The sequence below is a fragment of the Mixophyes fleayi genome, chromosome 6, assembly GCF_038048845.1.
Source record: "Mixophyes fleayi isolate aMixFle1 chromosome 6, aMixFle1.hap1, whole genome shotgun sequence".
NCBI classification, from domain to species: Eukaryota; Metazoa; Chordata; class Amphibia; order Anura; family Limnodynastidae; genus Mixophyes; species Mixophyes fleayi.
This window is the reverse complement of record NC_134407.1, coordinates 52,678,726-52,706,627: the sequence shown is the minus strand read 5'-3', so window position 1 is coordinate 52,706,627 and position 27,902 is coordinate 52,678,726. Positions and strand designations below refer to the sequence as shown.

The following is a 27,902-nucleotide window of genomic DNA, read 5'->3' as shown; positions in this document are numbered from 1 at the left end:
TGTCACCCCCGGCAACCACTCCCAACTGTCACTTCTCCTTCAAGAAATATATAGGTCAGTGAATAACTCTGCCCAGCAGGTGGCGCTGCAGCTTTTTTTTTTTTTTTTTTCATACACGCCACTAGGCATTTATATAGTAGATATATACACACACACATACACACACACACACACATATGTACATACATGCACACACTTACATACACGTACGTACGTACGTACGTACGTACGTACGTACGTACGTACGTACGTACGTACATATATTTGTTTATATAGCACTTTGAATCACTACTTACAAGACCACAGCACATTTGCAAAAAGCCAAAATACACTAACCAGTAAAGTTTCCTCCAATTACATACGGTATGACTCCACTAGGCCATATTCGCTCTGTTCTTGAAGTTGCAGCTCGGCGGTCCCTTTTTCCATGCTCTAGTGGGAGTTCTATTGTGGATCGATTAGCCGTCAAAGCATCCAAACTACCTTGTAGAGAAAGTTGGAACATAGTTTAAGTATTCTAGTGCATACTACTGACTGCCAGTACACCAACTAATATCAATGAACCTGACAACCCATGGAATTCTTCTGTTATTTTTTTTATTTTTTTTTATAAATATCACCTTATATATATATATATATATATACATACACATCCTGTACGTTATTTTGTGTTTTGAGCCTTTTGTATTCATTAAGCTGTAACAACGTAAGAATATTAATGACAGAGTTTTAAGTGTGCGCATTGAAAGCTACAGTAGACCAAGAGTTGAACGTGGCAGAGTATACAAGTCCATAAAGCATAGCTCCCAACTGTCCCAATTTAGGTGGCATAGTCCCATCTCGACGGGACTGTTCTACGTCTCAAGACTTATGTTGCAATTTGGTGACAGGACATATGTCCCACTGAGTGATATTCTTTCAATGCTGCGCAGCATTGAAGCACTATTTTTATAAGAGGAGAAAAACAGCTAGGGGCATGCCTCGGGGCCCATGTGGCACCCCAGAGCAATGGGGCAATATACCTTTCCATTTCTAAAAAAAATAACTACTGTGCTGTACTATTTGGGTTTAATACACACACAAAAAATCCACAACTGCTGTTCAGTAACAAATACTGTATATGGGTCATTTTATTTTAGTATAACAACAGCTACAGGCTAAGTATTACTTTAGTTACTATACTGGAGGGACAGTAGTTGGTGCTGTATCTTAAGTTGTCATCTGTAGTCTCTCCTTCTTGTGATAGTATACTCTCTTATATCCTAGTTAATTCTCCATATTGTAAGTGTCTACCTGTACTGGTCAAAGTAAAGTTTTTCCCACATTTTTCCTTTGTGTGTTGATGCTTGAATAAAGAAGCATAATTAGCAACAGGTTATGTGCCCAACAGAAGAATACAAGCAATTATCCAGTGAAATCTGCAAAGTGTATGCGGCTAACTCTGCATTATTTCAAAAGGGAATAAAGCAAGTAAACAAAATGGCCATCGGCTCAGAGCTTAAACTAGCAGTGGCTAAACTAAATAAATAATGAGAATTATTCACTGTGGAAAGTTAAGGTTGGGATGCTGCTATCCACAGATGCCTTGTGGAAGTTTATTACTACAGACAGTCCAAAGGTTAATAACCAAGAATAGGATACGAAAAACAGACAGGTACAAGCACCATAAGTTTATTAGTTGAAGATGACCAGCTAATTCACATAAGACATGAGACTACCACAGAGGCTGCATGAAAAGTCCGGTCTAAACAGTAAGGTATTTCTTCTGAGGAAACTATACTAAATGAGACTTTGGGAAGGAACATACATGGAACACCTAAATGGAATGCTAAAGACAGTGACAAAACTCCAGTCAATGGGTGAGGACATAAAACATAGCCACATGCAGTCTACCCAAAACATACAGTGCACTGATTAATGCCCTGGAAACAAGGTATGAAGAGGAATTAAGACTAGACTTTGTGATGAATACCAGTGTAGAAAGGAACTCGTTCATGACAACATGGAAGGTGACGCGGGAATGGCCCTTAAAGCCACAGATATAAAGTCATAGAATAAGGAAAATAGAACAAGTTTTAGATGCAAGATAAGAGTGTACACTTGAAGAAATATTACTCAATATGGAAAACAGAGCAATAGAGGAAATTTCCAAAAGGGTTCATGAAGAAAACTAAAACCACACTCACTGACTCATGCAGAAATTAGTAGAGTGAACATTTTAAAAGCAACAGCAGGTCACCTATCCAATACTTGGTGGACAGATTTGGGAGCATTAAGTTACAGGACGATTGCTAAAAACTTTTTTACATAACTTGACCTGCATAGTCTTCTATAACATGTTCCCAATACAAATGGGAACAATCTGACAGTACTAAATGATGTGCTGTATGCAGGGCTGCCAAGAGGAATTCAGGGCCCCGGTACAACAAATTCATGGGGCCCCCCCTTATAGTGGATCACGTGAGTATGTTTTATTTTTTGTTTGTTTGTTTTTTTACCTACCCTGCTCCCCCCACCAACGAACGAGCCCCCCCCCCCGCCGCAAAAAAAAACAAAACAAAAAAAAACCACAAAGGAAAAATAATCTAGTTTAAAAAACAAACATTTTTTTTAAAAAAAAATCGTCAGCAGTGAGGGCCCGGGCCGGGCCCCCTGGCATGCCCGGGACCGGGTAATTAGTACCGGCCCCCACCCCCTCTCGGTGGCCCTGGCTGTATGTTCCTAGCTTTGAAGTCAGCCTCTTATCTCTAAGGTGCATGGCAGCTAGAGGACTTGCCATTAAATTCTTTGATGACAAGTGTATTATCTTGGATGGATGAAGGGTGATATCCAGAGCGAGCACAGACTAACATCTATATCATCTCAACAATTCAGAGGAGAAGGTGATACTAAGTAAACCCAGACACGATAATTGTATTTGTATGTGGCACAGACACCTGGGCCACAGACTCCCAGACAGTGTCGGACTGGGGCATGAAGGGCCCACCGGGGGACTGCACCGCTAGGGGCCCACCAGAGGGGGTGTGGCCAGCCATCAAAGAGGCAAGACCAGACACTAGAGGGGAAGTGGTCAGCCCACGAAGGACAGTTAGCACCATAGTGTAGTATATAAAGCATGCAGTGTGTATATAAAGAATACAGCCTTGACCTGCACCTTAGATTGGGCAGAACAGTCACCAAAAATTGGGGTAGTCTCACTAGACTCAGAACATTTGACAGACTGTCCTACCTGTTCTTGTCACTTTGACCACCTGGGGCCGCTGGTTTCTTTAGTTGCGGCTTATCTGGACCCTGGAACGTTGGGGGCCCTATTTGGTAAAAATTAAAATGGGTACATTTAGAAAATTCCAAACAGCCCCAGTGTTAATTTAAATCAATAGGACCCACAATTAATACTTAGGCCTTCCTCCAGCCCCAACATTAAAGTAATAGTATTCACATTTAATAAATAAACCTATTTCCCTCCCACCAAACAGCCCCAGCAATAAATTAATAGCATTTCCGTATAATAAATATACCTATTTCCCGCAACCATCACTGCCATTAAATAATTCATATTCACATTTAATAAATAGACCTCATGCTCCTCAAATTCAGCCCTGCATTCAATTAATAGCCCCCAAACCACCCCATCTTAAATGAATAGTCTCCACTATAAAATTAAATTGCTCCACCATCACCCCACAAACAAAATAGCACCCATTAGTTACCCACCACCTACCACACACACACATTACATTGCCACAAGCCCGCTGTGCCATCACACACACATTACTGTGCCCATTCATCTCCATGCTGCTTTTGCTCCCCCCTTCTCCGGGCACCCCTTGATCACCCTGTGCCATGCTGCTTTGGCCCCCCTTCACACTCTGCCATGCTGACCTGGCCCCCCTTCACACTCTGCCATGCTGACATGGCCCCCCTCCACACTCCTGCCATGCTGACATGGCCCCCCTTCACACTCCGGCCATGCTGACATGGCCCCCCTTCACACTCCTACCATGCTGACCTGGCCCCCCTTCACACTCCTGCCATGCTGACCTGGCCCCCCTTCACACTCCTGCCATGCTGCTTTGGCCCCTTCTTACTCTCTGCCATGCTGCCTTTTCCCCTTATCCCTCATACCTCTACCCATTTCCCCCTCATTCTTCTCTGCTTATTGATCGCTCTGTATAAAAAAAATGTAAAAAAAATGACAGGCTGGCTTGGGAGTGCACTTACTTACCTATGCAAAGCTCCAGCCAGCGTCCTTTCTTCATGCTCCTCTGGGCGGACAGGAACTCCTCCTCCCCTGCTCAAAGTGAAAAACACACTACCTCGCAGGTGCAGAAAGCCCAGACGTGGCTCTCTGCACCTGCGCGGTAGTGTGGTTACCCGAAGTGTCGCCGCCATCAAAAGTGTAGGGAACCAGCTGTTCGGTAAGCTCTGCCCTAATAACGGAGGGGGCGGAGCCTACCGGTGGTTAGTCCGGCTGCCCGGCAGGCCAGTCCAAGGCTGCACCCAGAAAGCATACAGGAACTGCAAAGGCAGTCCCTGACAAAGGATCTCATACTATAATTTTGTCCAGCATTTATGAGGTATGATTGTTAAATTAAAGCTAAAACCACAAGAGCAACAATTCCAAAAATAAACAAGAGTAGATGTTCAAGACCACTTGACCTCATACACAGTGACATGTTTGGTCCTATGAAGTTACGCACATCAGGAAGGAGATACATAGTGACTTTTACATGCAACTATTCAAGATATTCAGTCACCAATATAATAAAGAACAACAATGAATTATTGGACAAATTACAGGACTATCACAATCACAAATAACAAGTTTCCGTGAAATCCCCTCATGGAAGTGAATTTACATGAAACAAAATAGAGACCTTCTTAAGACAGCACGGCATAGAACATCAAAAGATGATTCCATATACACCAGAGCCAAATGGGTAGCTGAAAGGAAGAACAAAACCCTAACTAAATGATGAGATGCATGTTAGCAGACACCAGACTATCTGACAAATACTGGGGTGAAGTGTGGAGATGTGCCCAGCCACCGAGGTGCCCGTGAAGAGGGCAAAGAGAGAAGAGATGGAAAACTACTCAACGGTCCTGTGTTCCAGCGGTGAGTACTCCTCTTTTTTTCCCTGCACGTTCCGGCAGCAGTGAGACAATCAGGGCTCCCCTTTCCCTGCTGGCTGATCGGCGACCAGCGTATTAGTTCAGTGCGATAGCGGAGCCGATTGAAAAGAACGTTGTGGGACATCCAGAAGCAAAGAAAACTCAGACGCCGGTGGAAGTGGCAGGGAGCCCTTGCAAGGGCTAGAAGCTACCCTGCCAAGAGAATAAGACGGCGTGCAAGTCAAGAGACGCCGAGATCACGGAAAAGAAGAGATCATTACGGGGAGCCCTTGTGAGCGGGGAGCAGTGTGCCGAAGAGGCGCCACCGGTTGGTGGGCCTGGAAGGCGCCCGAGCAAGTGGAGTATCCTGCGTGGAGCAGGTGAGTATAGAATACTCTGTTAGGTCTGTTAGGCCACAATACTCTGTGGGCACCAATCAAGCATAAGACCTGGGCACCATAATGGGCATAAAGTCTGGCACAGTTAGGGTATAGGTAGGGATTGTCTGGGCACTAGGCCCCATAAGTAGCTGGGCTCTAAGCCCATAGTTAGACCCTTAGAGTGAGGCAGGGCACAAGGCCCTTAGTCAGCTTTAGGCATAAGGCCCATTAGTTTAAAGGGAGTAAGGCCCTTTAGTTAGTTCATAGTGCACAAGGCACTTAGTCAGTTTAGGGAGTAAGGCCCTTAGCTTAGAGGATGCTCGGTCCTGTATGGTTATGAGGGGGCTAGACCCTGATAAGGTAGAAGGGCATTAGACCCATGTGGTTACCTTCCGGTTGCTAGCAAGGCAGTAGGCCCTTCTAGTTGATAGCAGGCGATAGGCCCTTAGTAGTGTAGGGGACACTTGGTCCATTGATAGTTAAATGTGTGAGTTGCTGAGAGTGGTATATAAGGCCCCTCTACCCATCCGAAAGGGCACCTAAAGTCCTGAGCCCCAAAACAAGGCTGGCTTAACAGCCGGGGTTCAGGCTGAGTTCGAGTGGACCTGGGTGGCCTAGGACATGTGAGCAGGTGCGAGGGGTGGTTTCCGTTAGTGGAGAGAAAAAGGTACGGTGCGTCTTATAGTGGTCCCTCAGGATCGGGTGAGTACCTGGGGTGTCGGGAAGGGTATTGCAGTTTGTGTGACTTTGTCTCCCCTAGCACCCATTACATGAAGCAGCAATGTCAGCTACTTACTTAGAAAACAAACATTCTCCAGAACGGTGGTAAAAACTTCATATGAAATTTGGCACAGTGGGAAATTGTGTGTAAAACACAGAGCTTTTGCTTGCAAAGCATCTGTTTTTATTCCTTAAGAAAAATGTGACACGCTACAAAACTAAGCAGTTGAAGGAAATTCTCTTGGATAAAGTTAGAGTTCCAAAGGCTACAGAATACTAGACCCAAGTACAGACAAAGTGATTATCAGCAACAGCGTGACTTTTATTGAAGACTTAAGAAATTATGAAATGGCCTCCCTAGACTTCGTTACAAAGGAGGAAACAAACACTAAACAGACCACCAATACATCTTCTGAACAAATGACTGAATTCTGTACAACATCAGGCACTATGGATGAGAGCACACGGTATGAAAATAATACAGAGAACTGTAAGTGCAATTAGTAAATGTGAACCCACATCCTGGGAATACATATCTCATCTTTCAGAAGCACTGTTCACAGAGCCATGTGTGCCAAGGCTAACTGCAGGCAGTCATTGTAGTGTTTGCCCAACCTGTGAATGTGTGGGCTTGATGGAGGCTGTGCTTGGGCAGCACTATAATTTTTCTAATTAATGAGCAAATCAGCAGTCTGCAGAGATTGGGAAAAAAATGGTGGTGAACACATTATATAACACCAGTATATAATTCAGACAATAAACTTTTAGTGGCAGGGGCCTCCACAAGATACCTGCCCTGGTACCCCTCACAAATCTTAACCCAACCCTGGACTTAAGGAAGTAAAGAAAGGGTAAATAGATGTCAGGTTCAGCAAAGTTGTTATGTTGGTAACCTTACAGACAGCAGATAGAAAAATGAAGCGCTAGTTGCTGCAGTGGATCTTGAAAACAATTTTTAAATTCTTGTTTAACAATGGTTACCAATCTCTGTTAGCTGTTCCAGGAAATAAAAAACAAACAAACGATAAACTGGAGTTATAACTTTCATTAAGTAATTTCTTAAAAAAAAATAAGTAAAAGATACCCAAAGGACTGGGCAGGGTACCACATTACCCTTTATAACTTTTTGGGTTGTGATATTGGAGGCTGTTGTGTTGAAGCTTGAAGTGGTACAATTTTCAGGCAGGTCACCTAGAAGACAAAAGAACATTACCAAAATCAATTAGTTAATTATTTTAAATGCATTAAAGCTGTATAAGATACAAAAAGATAATAAACATTGATGTTTTAATATGTGAATCAAACTGAAATTGAGTATTGTTAAGATCTCAGTATGTAGCTCGTGCATTTAATCTTATTTTCTTTCCATTTGCCTTGTTCCACCTATAGGCTATAGTTTTCTAACTTCAATTGTTGTCTCTCGAAGTACATTTCAAGTTCCAAATGAAAACATATGCAAGACCCAATGGATGTATAAACTGCTCCTCATATATGGGCACACCTCACTCTACTGCTTTGTGCTTTTGATGGAACTCTCTCTAGTTCACAGTCTGATGCTTCCTACTAACCTCCAATTGCCTTCCCGCATGACACGGCCCATCACAGGTAGCCCTGCCCTCACTCCACATTCCAGTGATCAGCGCACTCTACAAAAAATATTCTGCTGCTGTGTACATTCTGAAGACCCGATAGACTAAATGTTGTTCTGTTTCTACACACTTTAAAAATGGGACACAGGAATGAAGGATGATAAAAGGTGCTCAAACACTAATCAAATACACCTTAAAGTATAAACTGACCTGTCACAAATGCCCAACCTGCCTCAGATATAGCAATCTGAAACAGCTAGCCCTGACAGCAGTCACTTTAGTCACTTACCAATGAATACACTTTTTCTACCACCACAAAGGATTTACTATGGAGTCCCTGCATTCACCAAAACCACTTATAAATATTTAACACTTAAATCACATACACATGTAGCATGAGCCTCACTTGGCTTCGTAAATTCACAAAGGATCACTGAGAATATGCTAGATTAAATGTATTAAATCTGAAAAATGTTTCCAAGGCTTAAGGAAAAAACAGTTAAGGACATACAAAATAGGTTACACAAATAAGTTTCAGAAATAAAATAGGAAATAAAACCAGCATCACTAACTTACTAGTTTCAGACTTGGCATGATAGGAGTAAACTTTGGGAAGAATCTCACTCCATAGAATGAACACCATTACTGGTTGAGGCAGCTGATTTTAACCTTGCTCACACTGCTGCTCCCCCACCTTTGGAAATGAACTCTCCCAATGTCCAGGCAGATTGGTTCCCAGAATGACACAGAGCTTCCGAAATACGTTATCTGTTTCCTGAAATATAGGCCTGAGATTTCAAAGGACAGGACTTCCCACCTCTCTGCTCTGTCTGGCTGGCCAGGGTGTTTGCACACTTTCTGTAAAGTCTCAGAGATCTTTCCCTGCGCCTGGTTACTTACAAAAGACTCTTGTCACTTTCACAGGTCAAACTCATGTCATTCAGCAAAGCACACTTTGGCATTATTTTACAAGGTTACATACAAAATACACAGTCATACATGAATATTCAGGGGAAAAGTCAAAATCCATGATTAGGTGCAACACATAATCACCACATGATCTTTTAAAACACACAAATGAATCCCTAACCAAATGAATCATTTTGGCATGCCATCATCTGTAGTCTATGGTGTGGCAACAGCAATGACAGCTGAACCCATTAGGTTCAGCAACTGGATTATGATGGTGTTCTAGTAAATCTCCAAACCAACCCTGTACGTGGTGTGATGGCACATCTCTGCACCACCTTTTAATTTCCCAATTCCGTCACAAATTTTTATTTGTCGCATTTTGTGAGAAGTTGATAATGTAGGTGAGGAGGCACATAGCTGATCTAAAGTACAGCCATCCTTAACTGCAGTCTGCTTATAGAACCAACATGTCACATAGCGCTTTAGAGAGAATGTTCAGTCAGTCTCTGTCCCACTGGCAGGGCCGCCGAGAGGGGGGTGGCGGGTACTAATTTACCCGGACCTGGGCATGCCAGGATGCCTGGCCAGGGCCCTCGCTCTCAAATGTTGTTTTTTTTTCATTTTAACTTTTTTTTTTCTTTGCGAGGGGAAGGGGGGGAGGGGGCGTGCGGCCTCGGTGCCGCGATCAAGTGAGTATACAAATACTCACATGACCGCAGCGCCGGCGTCCCTCTTCCCTCCTCCATTTGCACTGAATGTCGGGCGTGACGTCATCACGTCACACCCGACATTCAGTGAGGAGTGGCGCACGGAAGACAGAAGAAAAGACAGAAGAGAGAAAAGAGAAGAAAAGAAAATAAAGATGAAAGAAGGCAATACAGAGGTAAGTAAAATAGTGGAGGAACGCAGAGAGGCACAGGGTGATGAAGAAGTGTGTGTGGGGGGGGGGGAGATAAAAGGCACAGGGTGATGAAGAAAGGGGGGGAGCAGCACGGCACAGGGTGAAGAGGGGCAAAAGCAGCACGGCACAGTGTGATGAAGGGGGAAAAGCAGCATGGATGACACAGTGCTATCATAAGGGGGCACAGCGTGGTTGTGATGAAGGGGCACAGTGATCGTAAGGAGGCACAGCATGGTGATGATGAAGGGGCACAGTAATGTGTGTGTGATGGCACAGGGAGCTTTTGGCAATGTAGTGTGCGTGAGGTAGATGGTGGCTAATTAATAGGTGCTATTTTGTTTGCGGGGTAATGGAAGGGCATTGTAATAGTGGGGACTATTATTTTAAGATGGGGTGGTATGGGGGCTATTGAATGTGGGGGTGAGTTTGGGGAGAATGAGGTCTCTTTATTAAATGTGACTATGAATTATTTAATGACAGTGATGGTTGCGGGAAATGGGTATATTTATGAAATGCAAACACTGTTAATTTATTGCTGGGGCTGTATGTAGGGAGGGAAATAGTATTCCCATTTAATAAATAAACCTATTATATTAATGTTGGGGCTGGAGGAAGGCCTAATTATTAATCGTGGGTCCTATTGATTGAATTTAACTTTTATTACAAATAGGGCCCCCCAACATTCCAGGACCCAGACAAGCTGCAACCTGCAGCCACAGGTGGTGAAAGTGAGAAGAACAGGTAGGAGAGGGCAGGAGAGTGTGTGAAATGTTGTGATTCTAGTGGGACTATGCCAATTTTTGGTGAGTGTTGTGCCCAATGTAAGGTGCAGGCCAAGACTGTGAACTCTCTCTATACACACTGCATTCTTTCTATACTACACTATGGTGCTAGATGTCCTGAAAGTCAGGAGTGCTTGGACATATGTCATGCTCTGGCGAATTCAGGGCCTAGTGCTTTTCCCTGCCAGCCACGCCCCAATGATGCATAGCCAGGTCCCCAATTGTATGGCCACCGCCATGCCTAATTTAGTGGCACCGCGCAGCCGCGGTGCAAAATTTTTACACATGCTCGCCTGTAAGGGGGACCCCATGAAGTTGTTGTACTGGGGCCCCGAATTCTTTTTGGCAGCCCTGCCCACTGAAGCTTACAGTCAAAAGCTCTACCACATACACTTTAACCTACTAGTATGTATTTGGACTACCATCATCATTTATTTGTAAGGAGACACAAAACTCTGCACCGGACATTTACAAATGCTACAAATCAAACAAGATGTAAAGTACAACAAACAAATACAGATGATAATCTTCCTGAAAATGGGCAGTAATGAATATTATATGCTAAAAGCAAAGACATTCCCACAGAATAAATGAAATTAAACAAAATTTGGACGAAACACGTTAATAAATCCAACAAATATTACCAAGATAAGCACACTAAAAATTTTAAGAGCGCAAGCGATAAAATCAATGTAATTTAAGCACTTGAGTTGCATGAATACTTAGAGATGCAGCAAAGTGAAAATGTCTGTTTAAAGAAGCAAGTAAGATGGCATAGTCCCTTCTCTACTTCAGCAAAACATTTTGGACATTTAAATCCTCTTTATATAAAAAGAAAATTGGTAAATGGTAGACATAAATCTAGTTCTGGTACTATTTTTGATTTCTAAACCATAAGATCACTTTTACCTGCCTGGTCATCTTGTTACTGGAGGATTATTTGATATTAAACTACACCGAGATTTTGGTTGTTGGCCAACCACTGATCTACGTGTTGACTCCAAAGCGAACAATATAACCAATTAAAATAGGATGCCGATGCTACATATTTGCAATGATTATTGAAATATCTCTATGCCATGGGAAACTCGTACAGTCTTACTACACTGATCCTCATAACACTTCTGGTTCCAGGCAGAGCACATGCACCTTGTGCAAGCTCTCCGCTGAGGCCCAATATCTACCATTGTCTTCCTAGTTCCATTGACCCCTCTTTCTTAATGTGGACAAAGCTTAAAAAAATAAATAGTGGAATACTGCCTACCTAAGAGAATAGAAAATATAAAATTTTCTGATAAGACTCTGAATTTAGCCTGCGGTATCTCTGTACTACCAGAGATGCTGCCATTATACCTGGACAGTTTCACTTTGCCTGCAAGGGTTAAGCCCTCATCATCTAAACTGGATTGTGATCACCTGTGTCTCGCCTTTATTAAACTGCCTTTTCCAACAACTAGTATTTGTTTGTCTCTGATGCTGGTTTTTGGGATACTCCTTTTTGGATCCTGACTTCTTCCCTGGCATTTGACTCCTGCTTTATTCCTACCTTTTGTACCTCCTTTTGTGACCCAGACCTCAGCTTTGTTTGACCTTGAGGCTGCTTACTTCCTCTTTCTAGAATCTCCCGTAGATGATCCAGTGCCTCAGGCCTCCTGGCTAACCTAGTAACCCGGTCTCCTTGTCTTTCCTGCTCCAGCTTCCCTTCAAACCTGCTTATACTCACAAACCTGTGCCTGCAGTTAACACATCATGCCTGATATCCAGCACCTCCAGCTTCCCAGCTAAACTTAATAATACTGTTGTCCTGTGCCTTGCACTTCACACATTGTATACAGGTATTCAGCACCTAAAGCTTCAATGCTAAACCCAATGAACTCTGCAATTGCCACCAGCTGTTTCTATGGACTTATTCTAGCTGTTTAACCATTGACTGCACCTACTTATACCTGTGTGATCCTTTTTTGTAACAAAGACACGTTGTTTTTAAGTACAACTGCTTTCTTTGGTTTTCACATTGCATATATAACATATGGAATGCCCCATAGGCTAAGGCTTCTTTAGTGGACTGTGCCCTATAGTTTAGAGAAGTTGGGAGTGCATAACTCAGGATGGGATCGGAGATTTTAAAAAAAGCTTCTCTTTGACCCTAAGTGGGGTGATGCTGTTTGTCCCTAGCCTTAGTTCTGGGGAGTCTTTGCATGTTCCACAGGTTGTTCAATTTTAATCCAAGTTAATCTTGCCTAGTGGCCAAAAAGAGTTATGCTGACCCAAGCATAGAAAGTGGAAACAAAAAGAACTATAGCCAAGAGCTAGCCGTGTTATGAGTGGGAGACTAGCAAAAGTCATTTGGGGCTGAAGTGACAGTGACTGCTTAGAGGGAGTAGCAATGGTAGGACACTTGAGATGGATAATAAAGCATGGTACCTGTACGCTGTGTGATATACCTGTATAGCTATACCTGTGTATAGTGAAAGAGACAAGTGACGTGGAAGATTAGTTGAGCAGCTGTGGGGGACAATGTATTGAGGGTCAGCTCTTGTGTAGAAGAGGCGTTAAAATAAGGAGTGAGATATTGAGATATGGCCTAGTACTCATTTTATCTGTGATATCTACTGCAGCCCCCACTCCTGTGTCATCAAGCAGCTGAACTTGGATTCAAACTTGCATGTGCAAGGGTCCCTTTCAAAACTTTTACCCAAAAAGCCTGGGAAAAAAGAAGAGACTGATCTAACCTGGAGAAACCCAAATAAGAAATAAGAAATAAGTTGTTGTTTTTAATATTCCCTCCCCAAACATTGGGACTATGTTATAAAACAGGCGAAATGCATAGGATTGCTTCTGTTATATATAATATACGCCTGATATTGATTAAGTGAAAGAAACGTCTTGGCTCGTTGTTGGGGGAAAGGCTATAGGTTGTCTTGACAACCCCTCTAAAGACACTTTCGGCAGTGTATTAGCGAATAGCTCTAAAATGCCAAAGACCCAAATATTTAAATTGATTTAATTTGTGTGAAGACTCATGGGTTAAAAAAAAAAAAATCACAGTGCCCAGTGAAATTTGTGTTGGAAAAAATGCACAATATTTACAAAGTTATCAAGATTATTCAATTCTTTTTCTAAGGCTGCTGACATGGTGGAGCAGCAGCCCAGCAGCTTCTTACCTGTGAAATTGCCAGCTGTTGTTCCTCCGTTTCTGTGATAGACTGGAAATGTGGCACTTGGTTGTGACATCATAGCTCAGTTTCACTGACAGAGGAGAAAAATATGCCACTCTACTTGTGGTAAGAAGCAGGGGAGCTTGTTTGCACCATCCCAGGCTGCACCCACTTTGAGAAGTTCCTTCCCTCGCACAATAAAACTTTCCTATAGTCTTCAAGCCTCTGAAAAAACACCTCTTGAGGATAGCATATAAAACTCCTTACTTTCCCTAGAGTACACTAATACCACCCTTTATACAGTTCACACAAAACAAGCACCCTTTGACCCACATTGCTGTGTGATTGGATCTTATAGCCCACTAAGCACTTTTTAACCTTTGCAATCTGGTTGGACCAATATGCAATATGTAGCACTCATGCATCATAATCCCATTGTGTCATAGATTGTAAGCTTGTGAGCAGGTCTTACTTACCTCTCTGTCTGTCCGTCTGTATTGTATTTTGCTGGTGCTATATAAATAAATGTTGATGATCCCTAGTAACTCATCTCCCATCTCATGGTAATGTTTTGCAATGGAGGAAGTACTTCCTTCAGACAACTGTGGCCAGCACAAAGATAGCAGAGACAAAAAAAGAAGGGTGCAGATGAATTAAGAACTGAAGACTGAACTAAGCTTGAAGGAAATCAAAATCTGAGGCTGTATCACTAAACTGTAGTTAGTCCTCTGGGGTCAAAAGTTTAACTGAGGAGTCCGCCCATCTGATGTCACAGTGGAGGGCTAGGTATAATTCATAAGATTGATGGGCAGGTAGTAAATCATTCTCTTGAGTTCAGGAAGTTGCCCACCCACCCTCCCTGGTTTGCTGGAGTCCGGTGCCTGTTATGGATGGTCAGGCTGGTTCTCTAGTAATGGTGTCCAGTTCCTGGTATATTGGCATTGCTGGTGAAGATCCTGGATGGAGAGTTGCTGGAAAACACAGTGCAGTCGATGACCAGTGGTTGGGGCGCACATTACGGTAGTGGGCACGCTGGACCTACCTCTTTTCCCGGAGTCGGCTATAGTCTTGGTCCAAGTACCGCCTGTGACAGGATGGACCGCCTATGCCATCCTGTCTGTTGTTGCTGGGAACCGGCTGGGCTTACTTTGCCCCCGTCCCCTTTCATTATTCAGAATACGCACCTCCTTCCGCAGTGGGAGGAGCCTGCTGCCACCATTGAGCTCCTTTATGGCGCTCAGAACCATGTTCCTTCTGGGTAAGTGTCACTACTAGTGTACTCCTGTGCTGGTACACTTGGACTGGTACTCCTGACCTCTTCCTATAGATCAGGGTTGCTGTGGATGGATCCCCCTGGCCTATCACACTGACCAGGGCTGCAGGGTAGCAGGCAGAGCGGTTGTACTGGAGAGCTGGGTCCAACCTCAGAAACAGACGGAGAAGGGACTAGATTTAGGGTCTAATCTGCACTTCACAGGATTACAGCAATATTGAACATGTTTTCAAGCAGGTCTTTGAAGCAAGTGATGTTTATTTGCTCTCACACTGGCTTACGGTACCAGGTGATCAGGTCAGATGGAACATCAGAATGATACGTTTCAGTGTACAAAACAGTGCTTTATATACAGATTTGGACACAGGCTATTTTTAGAATGAGGGTGTAACGGGTTTACCAAGACATAGATTTACATGCATTGCAAAGATAACAATATTTACACTTATCTGTGAAATTCTGGAAACTCTGATGTCCTGCATCTTGTTTTTAGATGCAGGAAATCTAGCAGCACGTCTTTAATTAAACCTTCCTGTCTTTAAGTGAACCCTCACACATCAAAAGAACCAATCAATGTGAATTCTTTCTTTAGTCGCAGAGTACACATTCCCAAAGACAGGTAAGACCCCAAACAAAGCATTTCCTTACATCAAGATATACAAAAGGCTTTCAAAACAAAGACTTATTGTATCAGATATATACATCAGAAATAAGACATTTCCTCTAGAAAGGTTAAAACCCCAAAAAAAAAAAAATTTCTACCCTGGTCTCAGAAATAACGATTTCCTGTATCAAAACATACACAATATCAAAAGTAAGTGCATTGGCAATTATGTAAATAAGAGCCCTGCACTATTTCCTTTAAATAAATTTATACCAGAAGTTATTTATCAGTGATCCAGTCACACCGCCCCTATGGGTCAGCTTGTGGTTTGCGTACCTTTTATCCCAGAAGGCTTGCGGGTCCTGTAAACCCCAAGAGAGATGGTCCCAGCAAGGTAGATATGTGCGCCCGGATTGTTATGGTTGTCCCTCCATTTGCGGATGTCCCTTGGTTGATGCAGGGACATCCTGGTTGCTTGGCGGATGTTGTACTCAGCTCTTTTCTTCACCACCATATTTGCAAATAAACGCCTTTTAATTGATGTCTTGTGTCAATCTTTCAAAGTAGTTAAACGAGTATAAAGCGGTTAAGTGAGGTAAGGGATATCAGCCATTAAGTATTTTAATGTATCTAAAGTATTGCTGAGCAGTTCTATTAGTGTAATGTTTATTGCAGTAACAGACACAAACACAATAATGACATACTACCAGGCCCGGCGCTCCCATTAGGCAAGGTTAGGCACTTGCCTAGGGCGCCGGGCCATACCTGTCACGGCCGCCGCACAGCATTCAGATGCACGGGGGAGAGGGGAAGAGGCTATTGCTCACCACCGCCGCCTCTCTGCTCCGTCTCCTCCCCTCCACTCACTAGTGTCAGTGAGTGGAGGGGAGGAGACAGAGCAGAGAGGCGGCGGTGGTGAGGTAAGGAAAGACGGGGTGAGGGGGGAGGAGGGCGCCAATTTTGTAAAAATGCCTAGGGCGCCATGGAGGCTAGCACCGGCCCTGCATACTACTACCAAAAGGCATATTACAGATGGCATTTCAAAGCATATTACATGGAAAGGCCACACTGCTGGGCAATACTACTAGATTTGTGCATGTTTCTGCTAATGATGCACTTGTTACTAACTTATTAATGGTAAGATGATCAAAAGTATATTATTTAGTATTACTACTTTTGGGAATTTTTAAAAACCAATTGTAAGGATTAGTGCAGCTGCATGGTATGGAGCTCATTTTGCATAGTATAAGGGGGGGGGGATTCAATTGGCCGTGTTACTCTCCAAAATAACACGGCCTGCGCACTTAAAATTACTACGGTAATAGTGTGCATTATTACTGTTAGTACAGTAATTTTTAACACTGATTTTTGGAACCGCAAGCATTAATCTGGCTTAAAATTACTGTATGAATGGCAATAGGCCACAAGCCATGTTAGTTTCGACAGTAACGGTGCCATTTGAATCCCCCCCCCCCCCTTCCCCCGGCCCCCTCTAAGAGCGTAGGGTGTGTTACCATTTTTTGCTCTCTTTTTGATTTTATTATATATTATGCTTACATACACAACGTGATAGGCCTAAGCACTTTGGAAGGGGCAGTTTATAAATTGTATTATGGGACCCTCTACTGTCTTGCACTGTTACTGAACCAGAATGCCATCTTGAGGTCACCGGAATCTGTGAATCTTAATTTAGACCAATACATGCATTTTATCAGCATCGCTGTCTTAGATTTATTCCAGAAAGAATGCTGTAAACTTAATTTCTAAAGCAAGGTGCCCTTATCTTTATTGTAGTTGGACCTCTGACATCAAGGTGACATGCATAAAGAATGACATCATCCTGGCAGAAATCCAAAGAACTCCACTGAAAGAAAGTGTGTTCATTAAGATTCATTGTAAACTGGATAGTTCATATAGTTTTTCATCAGGAGGCAAGTAAACTTTAAATACTTTCTGAAAACAAAACACACACTAATGGATAATATAAGCATGCTACAACATGCATTATAATTGTGTTAAAAATGCAAATTATTTCATGGATTACCCATATTTTTGTAGCTTTTTTTTATCCAAGCAGATTTAACTAATTTGTAGTATGAATTACAGTCAATTAAAAATGTTTTGCATGTATTAAATTGTGACATAAAATTAACTGGGAGATTGAATTGCAAATTACCCTGTAGTGCACATTGCAAGCCTGACCTTTGTGCTATTGTCTTAACAAGCAGAAAAGCTCTTTTCAGGCCTGCAATTACATTCTTTCCCAGGGACCAGCTTAAACTCTTTGGCTGACAGACAGCTACTAACACATACTTTACAGGGGTTAAATGTTTTGCTTTTTTTTCCCTTTCTTTCTTTTTTTTATTAATGGAAAATGTAAAAGCATTTATTTGTAGGCAGATTTACCTACCTGACCATGTATTTCAGTCACATTTAAATGTGTTTAAAAGAAATACTCTTTCAATACCACATGGTGATGGCTTTGACCTTGATTAACATGGGCCTGAGCCTCTGTTTTCAATTACGGTTGGCAATGCACTGGTTTTGCTGGACAAAGTTTCTGAGCGCTACAGACACCAAAGTCCCTTTATCAAGCTCCAACATCATTAAAGCCGTAGCTAACAAGCAGATACAGCCCTATGAAAGATCTGCATAAGTTTTCTTACCATATTGCTTGGATAAATTAAGATATTTTTGTTTACATCACCTAACTGTTCATTTTTCATTTCAAATTATCCTTCTTTTCAGTTCTGATGGCTAAATCTGTATCAATAAATGCATCCATTGGCTCCCCATAGTTTATATATACTTCCTAAATTTATAACCACAACCACCTACGAGATGATTTTTAAAGTGAGTTGAGGTGTTAGCAGCACTATTTTAATAACAAAAGGTAAAATGTTCATGTGTTTAAATATTTGGGATGTATGTATCTTCAGATCTAAAATATATATATTTCTTTACCATTTCAATATATATTAAGTAAAACTTAGGTACAGCATACTTGCCTACTCTCCCGAAATGTTTGGGGGGCTCCTGTGTTTCGATCTCATGCAGAGGCAAGGCTTAATGATATGATTCACACTGTTAAGCACCATCACCCAATGTTGTGAATCACCACGACCCCCTACCAAACTTACCAGATGACCTCTCCTCCAGAATCTCCCCAGCGGGAAAAACGAAATGTTGGCAATGCCAATGCCAAGCAGGCTGCTCCATTGAAGCTTGGATTTGATGCCTGATCATTGTTTTGACTGTATTATCAAAATCAGAATAGTAGGGGACAGAAGGTGTTAGTACAACTATGTACTGCCTACAAATAAATGCAGAAATACCAAAGCACCCATGGATGCAGCTGCCATGAAGCCCACAGCTGGGGATGTAGCAGTGGCCACCTAGTGAAAGCTTCTCCCAGATTTCAAACAGAAGCAGATAACACTTACTTCCCACATCTGCTTCCATTTCAGAATGTTAGCCCCCAAAAAAACACATCTTTTTCCCCAATTATAGATACATCTAAAATAAAGACAAATAATATTCTACAGCAATCTGCAAATTCTCTCCTTGGCAGTGTGTGTTGATCAATAATATGCCAGAGTCAGCACTCATCAGTAAACCAAGGTATTGAAAAGAAAGAGGTTAAATACCCATATCCAAAAAAATAGTGGCATTAAAGGTCACATGCCCTCCCGTCACCACAAAACTAATAGACACAGAGGTGTAACACAAATATCCATGAGATTGAGTAAGATTATAAACCATTTAATATAATCTCAGAGTCATATTTTGTTGGCTGTCACTAATCTGGAGTATAATTTTATTGATGACTTTACAAATGGTTAGCAACCCTGCAAAACTCTGGCTTCATGAAGAATGTCCGCATAGGCCAGAGTGAGAAGAACATTTCCGGAACCCTTCAGACATAAGTGGACCACTGGTAAATACAATTATGCAATAAAAGCCAATTGCACCCAACAGTTAAGGGTTAGCCTGTGCAATTCTATCACCACAGTCCTGAGCTAAATGTAGCAAATCCACAATCCCAAGCCTGAATAGAGCACAGTTGTAATAATTTTATAAAGTTTTAATACATTATAATAATACATACCTAGCAGTTAAATTATGTATTTTTAACATCCAGTTTCACATAGGTCTCAGAACAAATGAATAAGTACAATGCATCATTTTTTTTAATCAAATTTACTGCTTTGCTCCTCCTCAGAATAATTAAACAGTACATTGCCCCTTCCTTAGCTTGCAGGTGTCCTTATTGCAATTGCTATATATAACAGAGTAAACATCTGGTCAACTGCTCAAGCTCTTCATATAGAGCAGTGCAAATTGTGATACCTGCAAGTTACAAAAAAAAGAAAAAAAAATAGTTTGATAGCTTTCGAACAAATCATCAGAAAGCAATTCACATTTGTATTAAGAGGTAGAAAACAACCCTATTAATATATGCATATTCAGAATAGCGATACAACCAATTTAATGACTTGATTTCTGAGGGTTGCTGCATACAAGCAGTACAAGCCAGTGGGTATATTTACTAAACTGCGGGTTTGAAAAAGTGGAGATGTTGTCTATAGCAATCAGATTCTAGTTAGCATTTATTTAGTACATTCCCAAAATGACAGCTAGATTCTGATTGGTTGCTATTTCCATTTTTTTCAAACCCGCAGTTTAGTAAATTAACCCGCAGATCACAAAATATGTTGGTAAGAAATCTGCTTATTATTCATGCAAATAGTAAAGTGAATATCTTACAAAAGAAACTACATTTTTATTTATTTATTTTTTTAACAGTTTAATTTTTTGTAGTATAAATATTATTTACAGGGTAGAGAAAGTTTAATAAAAAACAAAAACAACAACTACAATAAAACAAAAAAAAGAAATAGATGAATAGATGGTGGAGAATTTAACTTTATTCATTGAAAACCTGCTCTTGCCTAAGGTGGTAAGTAATGTCATTCATACTTGACTACATTTGGATCTCCCCTCCAAGAAATGCCTGAGGGGAGGTCCAAAGGGCAAGTGCATGGCCAAGAAATGCCAGGTATAAGTCACAAATTGATGTGCGTATTGAGCAGCAGTAGGCAGAGTTAAAACAATAAGAACAGCTTTGCATGACCTGTATACCAGTTTACAAAAACTTTAAAATGTACACATACAATGTGAATATAATTTCAATGAGTTTTATTACTTTAGTCAGGAGCTTCACATTCACTCATTCATTGTTGTAAATTGAAAGAAAATACTTTCACATACCTCGATCCTAATGTGCTACAAGCTTGGAACTTCTGCCCAGATCAAAGTGGTCAAATAGCAGGGGTAGGGGGGCATCTGCCCCTGGCCCTGTCCCATAGAGGATTACCTTGGGCTGGGTCAGTGGGCCATCTGCAGTTTTATTCCTTTAAAATGTTCCTAGTAGGCTGTTGAATCGAGTCTTGCTCCCCAGCAAAAAATTGCCAGGGTTCCCTTGTCAATCAGTTTAAATTGGTGATTAAAACACTGCTATCCGTTGTGTAACTAGTTCCACAATCATGCTACCGCTGGGTGAATTCACAATTATGTGTGCGAGTGTCAGCTTTGGTATCATCATCAATAGTATTACACCAGGGTCAAGCAGATGCAAATGAAACGCCTGTGTCAGACGCATTTACGACTGTTTGCAAAGTCTGCATCTGCTCACAATAGCAGCAACACGCCCTTGTTCTACTTGGTAGAATGTTGGAACGGCCATTCATGCCCAGTTCAGCCAACTCTGCCGTAAGAGTAGATATATCTGAGATATGAACAACTTTGCATCAATCACTGTTGTGTGTGCCTGTTTTCTGATTAAAAAACGCAACATATTTTCAAAACAGCTACTTGTATTCCAATCTGCGTGAACCCCATTATGTGCAACAGGGAGACAAAAAAAATTATATTTTTCTAGTCCCTCCAAATGCTGGGATTTCAAATATGTGCCAAGTTGATTTTTGTCCTGTTCCTATTCCTCTATTCCTGGACATGGTTAGATGTGCAGAGTGTTGTGGTCAGGGCCAGCGAAAGCTCCGGTGACACCTTAGGCGGCTTCCCAATCTTACTGGAAGTCATTTCCCCACCACCTGCTGCTGCTTAGCTTAACAGGCAGAAGGCAACATCTGATGCTCCTTTCAGTCTGGGAGTGGAACACTGAGCAGTATCATCATATCCCTAGGCCAGACCCCAGCCCATCACTGACATTGAGCAGCAGTAGCTGACAACTTCACAGGTAGAAGCTGTAAGATTCTTCCCCTACATGTCAGTGGCAGTCACTCTGTGTGGGGGCACCACATGAACATTACTAAAACACTGAATGAGTGACATAATATGTCCGGCAGCCAGAATTGGGGCGGTGCTGCTTAAATCTTGACGATTGGGAAGTATGGGGAAACCGCCCCCCTCTTTTTATGAGCTGGTACTTAGACCCCCTTCCGCCCTTAGGCAGAGCATAGTGTTTTACATAGCTGGAATGCTTATTGCTCATTTCTATCCATTTACATCCCGCTTCCTTTATGAACTCTAATTGAAGGGGTCTCAGAACATCACATGGTTGAGGTAAACCCATGGAGTGCTCTGAAAACACCCTGTAGGTTCCATGACCCTCGCAGCTCACATTGACCAGGGATGCAGGTGAACAACGATGCATAGAAAGCACAGTGACTATACATGTCATATGTGGCATGTCCATTTGTGCCTCAGAGGTCCCAGATGATTTGCAAGGGTTACCGAATATGGACAGATACTCCCAACCTTTTCACATAGAGTTACTGAAAACTGTGGCTCCACTTACAATGAAGAAACTATAGTGGATGTGGGAGCCATCATACCAAACTAGGTTCCTAGGTGAGGTTAAAGTTATTTATATTAGTCTAAAATATTACTTTGGAATAACACCAATTATATATGTATCCTTTAAGTATTATCCCTTTGGTTGAAAGGCCGCCCTTTTTAGTTTTTTCTACACTGGTGCCTCACTCAAGGCTGGATCAACATGTGCTAGACCTGTTGTTATATCAGTTACATGAATGTTAAAAGTCTATAACCAAATATGAAATTCAATTTCCTTTTTTTAACAACACAAAACATATCAGGTCACACTTCACCATTAGTTCTCTACAGTAGTTTCCCTTACAGATTTCATTTGGCTTTCCCCAACAATGGTGAGATGTGCTGAGAATTGAAACCTCTATCTCTTTCGCTGGCTTAATCACAAGAGCGTCCCTTCAGTTTCAACATAAAAAGGATACAAAGGTGCAGATACCCCCAGTGGAGAAACAAACAAAGCCTTTAGGATCCCAAAACATTACAATCTGGAGGGGGTCTAGAGAGGAAGGAAGAAAACCGCTCCAGAACACAAAACTCTAAACAGAAAGATTTTCTATACTCTCCACAAAGGCCAAAGTGCTGAAACTTCACAGTTCGAAGGGCATATCACACTGCAGTACTTCACAAACAAGATGCACAGAAAAAAAAAAGGACATTGAAGACTCATAATAGCAACAAAAATACCAAATATGCGTTTATTCTTGAGGTCAGATTCAGATCAAACCACAACTATACACTGCTAAAAAGGAAAGGAAAACTCTAATTAGGACAACATTCCTGTTCTAATATAAATCCTGCTTGCTCATAACCATTCACTACTTAACACTGAATAATCACGGAAATAAAAAGACATTTGCAGTCTTGCCTACTCTGTATAAGGAACAGTTTCAAGTAATGATATAAAACTTAAAGAAGTTAATTTTCTTTAAATAGTCAGTAATAATATAGCAGTAGCCATAACTGTATTACTTACAATTGCATATATCTAAAGGAAAGAGCACCAATTGCTAAGGGTTGAATACCCCTGAATTAAATTGTATAACATATATGTTCTTTCATTTTGATATAGTATATTGGGGGTGCTACCTTAAACTTAGTCAATATAATAAAAGGAAAAAAGAGGCTTTAATATAGGTGCACTATCAACTCTATATTTACCATATATTTTGGATCAAAGGAGAAATAAATAAAAATAAACTTTTATTAAGTATATAAATTGTATATAAATATATAATAAAAAATATATAAATATAAATAAATTGTATTGAGATCGAGTGCAGACAGCGATCTGCACTCGATCTCAATATAATTTGGTAGCTGTGAATATTCCTCTGTTCCACTAAAACCACAGATAGCTGGGAGCTATGGCTAGGTAGATAGCAAATCCCCTCCCGTAGCCTACCACCGATAGCAGTGCTAATCAATCCTGAATTTACAGCTGGGGGGAATTATATTATACCCCATAAAGGGTCTATATCCAAGCTTTAAGCTGAGGAGCATATTATATATGAATGGATATTGACACAATAGGATTTAAATAACGCTATCCATTTATACAGTAAGACTATTGGAATTTTATGGAGTAGGAGCTTATGATATGGAATATACCAAATTACAGCCTCATTTATTACAAAGAAAGATATAGGGTGCAGACAGCAGTTTTAAATTCACTTATGTTTGACCACTTGCACTTTTTGTTTAATGCATCTCATATTTTGCTAATTTTATAGACTTAATAAAAGTTTTATTTATTTCTCCTTTGATCCAAAATATATGGTAAATAGAGTTGATAGTGCACCTATATTAAAGAACCTCTTTTTTTCTTTTATTAAATGCATATATCTAAGCATTTTCTAAGAACTACAACTTGGAGGAGGTCACAAAGTTGTGCGCATATGCGAGTTGGCTTCAGGTGACACTAACAAAACAGGTATTGTGACAGTACTCAGTAATTACACTTCCAGATCCAAAGGAAATTAAACTTACCAGCTATAGGGGCTCATTATCAGTTAACCGTATACATCTAGGGGAATATTGCTGGCGGAAAGTTATTTATTTTGTTTGGGGTGGCGGGGGTTAATAAATACTCTGTATAAATGGAAAATCTGGTCATTTCCCATCATTGTAATGTTATGCGTTTGATCATTTGGATTGATACAACCCACAAAATGGGTTAATTATGGCTACCTTCTACTTATGGCTTAGGCAAGAAACAGAAAATTGGATGACAGAAAAAAGTAAACAATTCATATATTTTAATTTATTTATATTATACCACAAAGGTCCATGTAATTGTATAAAGGGGATAGAACAACAAATAAAACATTATCTGTAGAAAATTTTAAGATCTTCCATGGTGCTCAGAAAAAAAAAAGAAGAGAATTGTATAAAAAGGGTACAGAAACTGGCAGAAGACCAGCGTGAGACAAGCCTGTGTGCAGGGTCATAAGAACATCATACAGAGCATGAGAGGAAGCAAGGGGAGACAAGGCAAATGATGGGGAGAGCAGATGGATAGGATATGTGCAAGCAGGAAAATAAGAGGATAAAAGGATCCTACCCATGAGGATGCACAATCTAAGGGGCTGGGGACAGCCACAAAAGAGAGGGAGCACTAGGGGATTGTGTTAGGAGGAGGGCTAGTAGGGTTGAAAAGATAGTTATTAGGGAGTGCTTAAACCCTTTGGGACTTGTGGATAGTTTGGTAGGGTATGGAAGAGAGTTCAATCAATCAGTAGCATGGGAGATGTCTTGAAGGCTGTGGTGTGGAGATGGATTGAATGGGGAGAGGTGGGTGAAAAGTAGGCCAGAGAGGAGATGGTTGCAGTAATCGAGGAAGAAATCATGAGAGAGTGAATGATGTTTTGGTTGTGCTGATGTGAGGAATGGTCTGATCTTGGTGGTCTTACGAAAGGGAAAATGGCAGGATTGGGAAAGGAACTGTAAGTGGGAGGTGAAGGAGAAATGCAAGGATGAAACCAAGGCAACTGACTAGAGGACCAAAAGATGGGGGAGTGTTCTTAACTGAGGAGGAAAGGAGAAGTTAGCAGTGGGAATCCTGGAGAAAAAGGGGGGGGGGTTAGGAGTACCTCTTTGGACATACTGAATTTCAGAAATCACTGGGACATTCATGAAAAGATGGCAGATAGACAGGAAGGCAGAGAAGAGGTCGGGTAGGAGAAGTATATTTGAGTTAGTTGGTGTAGAGGTAGCACTGGACATTAAAGAAGCCTATGGGTTCACCAAGGGAGGAGGTAAAAAAGAGAGAAGAGACAACAGATTTAAAAAAAAATATTAATATTGAATAACACATCACCTGTCCTGCTATTATCCATTAATTATCCATTAATCACTCATACAATAATAGGACCAACACCAAGCTGTAGGAAGAATATGGACACATCTTGTTCTTTAAATTCTAGCACTAAAATCCTAAGCAGAGGGGAGCATCAAATAACCTCCTCGAGACCACGTATATCATGCTCAATTATCTAAAGTCCAAGGCCACCCAACGCTCAGTACTGGTGACAATCCAAACCAGGTTGACTGAGGACGCTTCCACAACCACCCCCAGGCTATTTCCTTTGGTTCCCCACAAATTATCCAGTACCACTTTTTCCAGAAACAAGCAAATAAGCCCCTTCCCGTTGACCACAACATAGGCTATGTCAAAACATTAAGCACAACAATATCTTTGACATATATTTTTATTTTCTTTAAATTTATATAACCTTATTTACTTTTTAACATATGATCTTGTCTATCTTTTCTATTTTCTCATTCATTTTTTTAAACAAATCTAATATATTAGATAGATATTTTATGTTGACCCTTAGAAGGACGGCTCTCAATCAATGCTCAATGGTGCCAGCAGCATGTTCAGTGTGTGAGCCATTTAAGGAGTTATGTCACTTGTTTCTATAGCCTGGATGAAAGGTGAGTTTCAGACTGACTTGCTGAAAAATCTAAACAAACATACACAGTTTGTCCCAATATGTATACATAAAAATGGGAGTTATTTGCTTTTTTCCCTGGTTTGTGGAAAAGTGCTTTTTTCTGCCATTGTGCAAGTAACTTACTAGTTGTCAATAATATGCAAACACAAAATAGACACCAAGAAGCAACTCACGCTACATTTTCGAGTATATGAACAAGAAAAAAAAAAAAAAGTTTAAAACTTGTCTTTTAGCCCTTAAGAGTTAAATTGTGACAGATTCTCGCCAGCTCTCAGGAGAGATCAGCAACTTCATTAAATGGCCATAAAAATTCCCTTGAATCTGTCATTCACTAGATTAGGTTTCAGAGGGATTTTGCCAAATTCCGTCCAGAATATTAATTTGTTTCCAAGAAGAGGTACTGTCAATTTAAATGTATACTGACTTTGTAATCAACTTTATTTATATGGGACTTACAAATGAGTAATAATAACAGTATCAGAGCGCAGCTTTTATCTTATATTTGCAGGTTATGTTTGTCAAGACAAAAGCATCAGCAATCCCCTGAGGTAGGTTTTATGAATAATATTCTGCCAAAGATTTTAGCAAATGGAGGCAGACATTTTATTACAGAGCATGGAAAATTCATAGCAACAAAGCCAGCCCATGATCAGCACGGTGCAAAGAGAAACAGACATTAAAAAATAATATTAAATACATATACATACTATAGAATATATATATATATATATATATATATATATATATATATATATATATATATATATATATATATATATATAGCAATAGAGAACAAGCAGGGTGCCTCATAGTGTAATATCGTATAAACAAAATCGCCAAAGATAATAATATGCGTACCGTAAGGTAAACAGTAGTAGATGTTGAGAAGAAGCTGGAGTATCCTCTGTCAGGATTGGATCCATTTATATTGTGTTTTTCACTCATAATAATAACTGTGGGATAATCGGATCCGAATTGTCTATATAGTGTCTTGTGACACAAAAATTCCTGATGGTCACTTTTGGGTATATACATACTTAACCTCATATTGTCATTATTGTTAACAAGCGATAAAGTTTGTTCTGTCCTTCTCGCGCATGCACATTGGGTGGCGACCTCCGCGCATGTGCCATATGGCGCGGCTTTACTATAAATAGCCACAATATTTGTAATGTCTATATTCTTGCTCCTGATGAAGTCTTGTTTGTGCCAAGACGAAACGCGTTGAGCTGTATGGTTGTTTTCCAGCGTTATCTCCGATACTTGATGTGAGTGCTTTTAATACTTTTTAATAAATTTGGTATGCATATTACATCTTTTTTTTCCTTTTTCAACCTGATTCACTACCGCCACTGAGTGAGGTTGGGACTGTGAAGCGATCTTATTTTACATATGAGTAAACCCTCAATTAACATCTTTATGGTTACATGAGGTCTTCTGGATGTTATCTGGTACGCATAATTTATTCATCTGATGCACTCATAAGGGTGTCCTGTTACTTGATTACTTGCACTACATAGAGCCTTGGTATCTAGTGGTTAACCATCCCCAGCAGATGAAATTTGTATGGTGTTACACTATGTTTGTTATTTCCACATTGATTTGCTGACTGGTGGAGTTTTGGAAGAGGTGGAGGCGGAGTTTTGACAGAGGATAGTTT

General features: G+C 40.9%; 1 protein-coding gene across 1 annotated transcript in view; it reads right to left on the bottom strand.

Moving 5' to 3' along the window:
- Positions 1–27,902, bottom strand: part of TLL2 (tolloid like 2) — a 141,275-nt gene that overhangs the window by 31,185 nt on the left and 82,188 nt on the right. Inside the window, exons 3-4 of the mRNA XM_075216543.1 lie at positions 7,326–7,403; positions 337–483 (exon numbers count right to left, since the gene is read on the bottom strand). Of these exons, the coding sequence (XP_075072644.1) occupies positions 337–483; positions 7,326–7,403 (225 nt within the window). The remainder of the gene's footprint in view (positions 1–336; positions 484–7,325; positions 7,404–27,902) is intronic.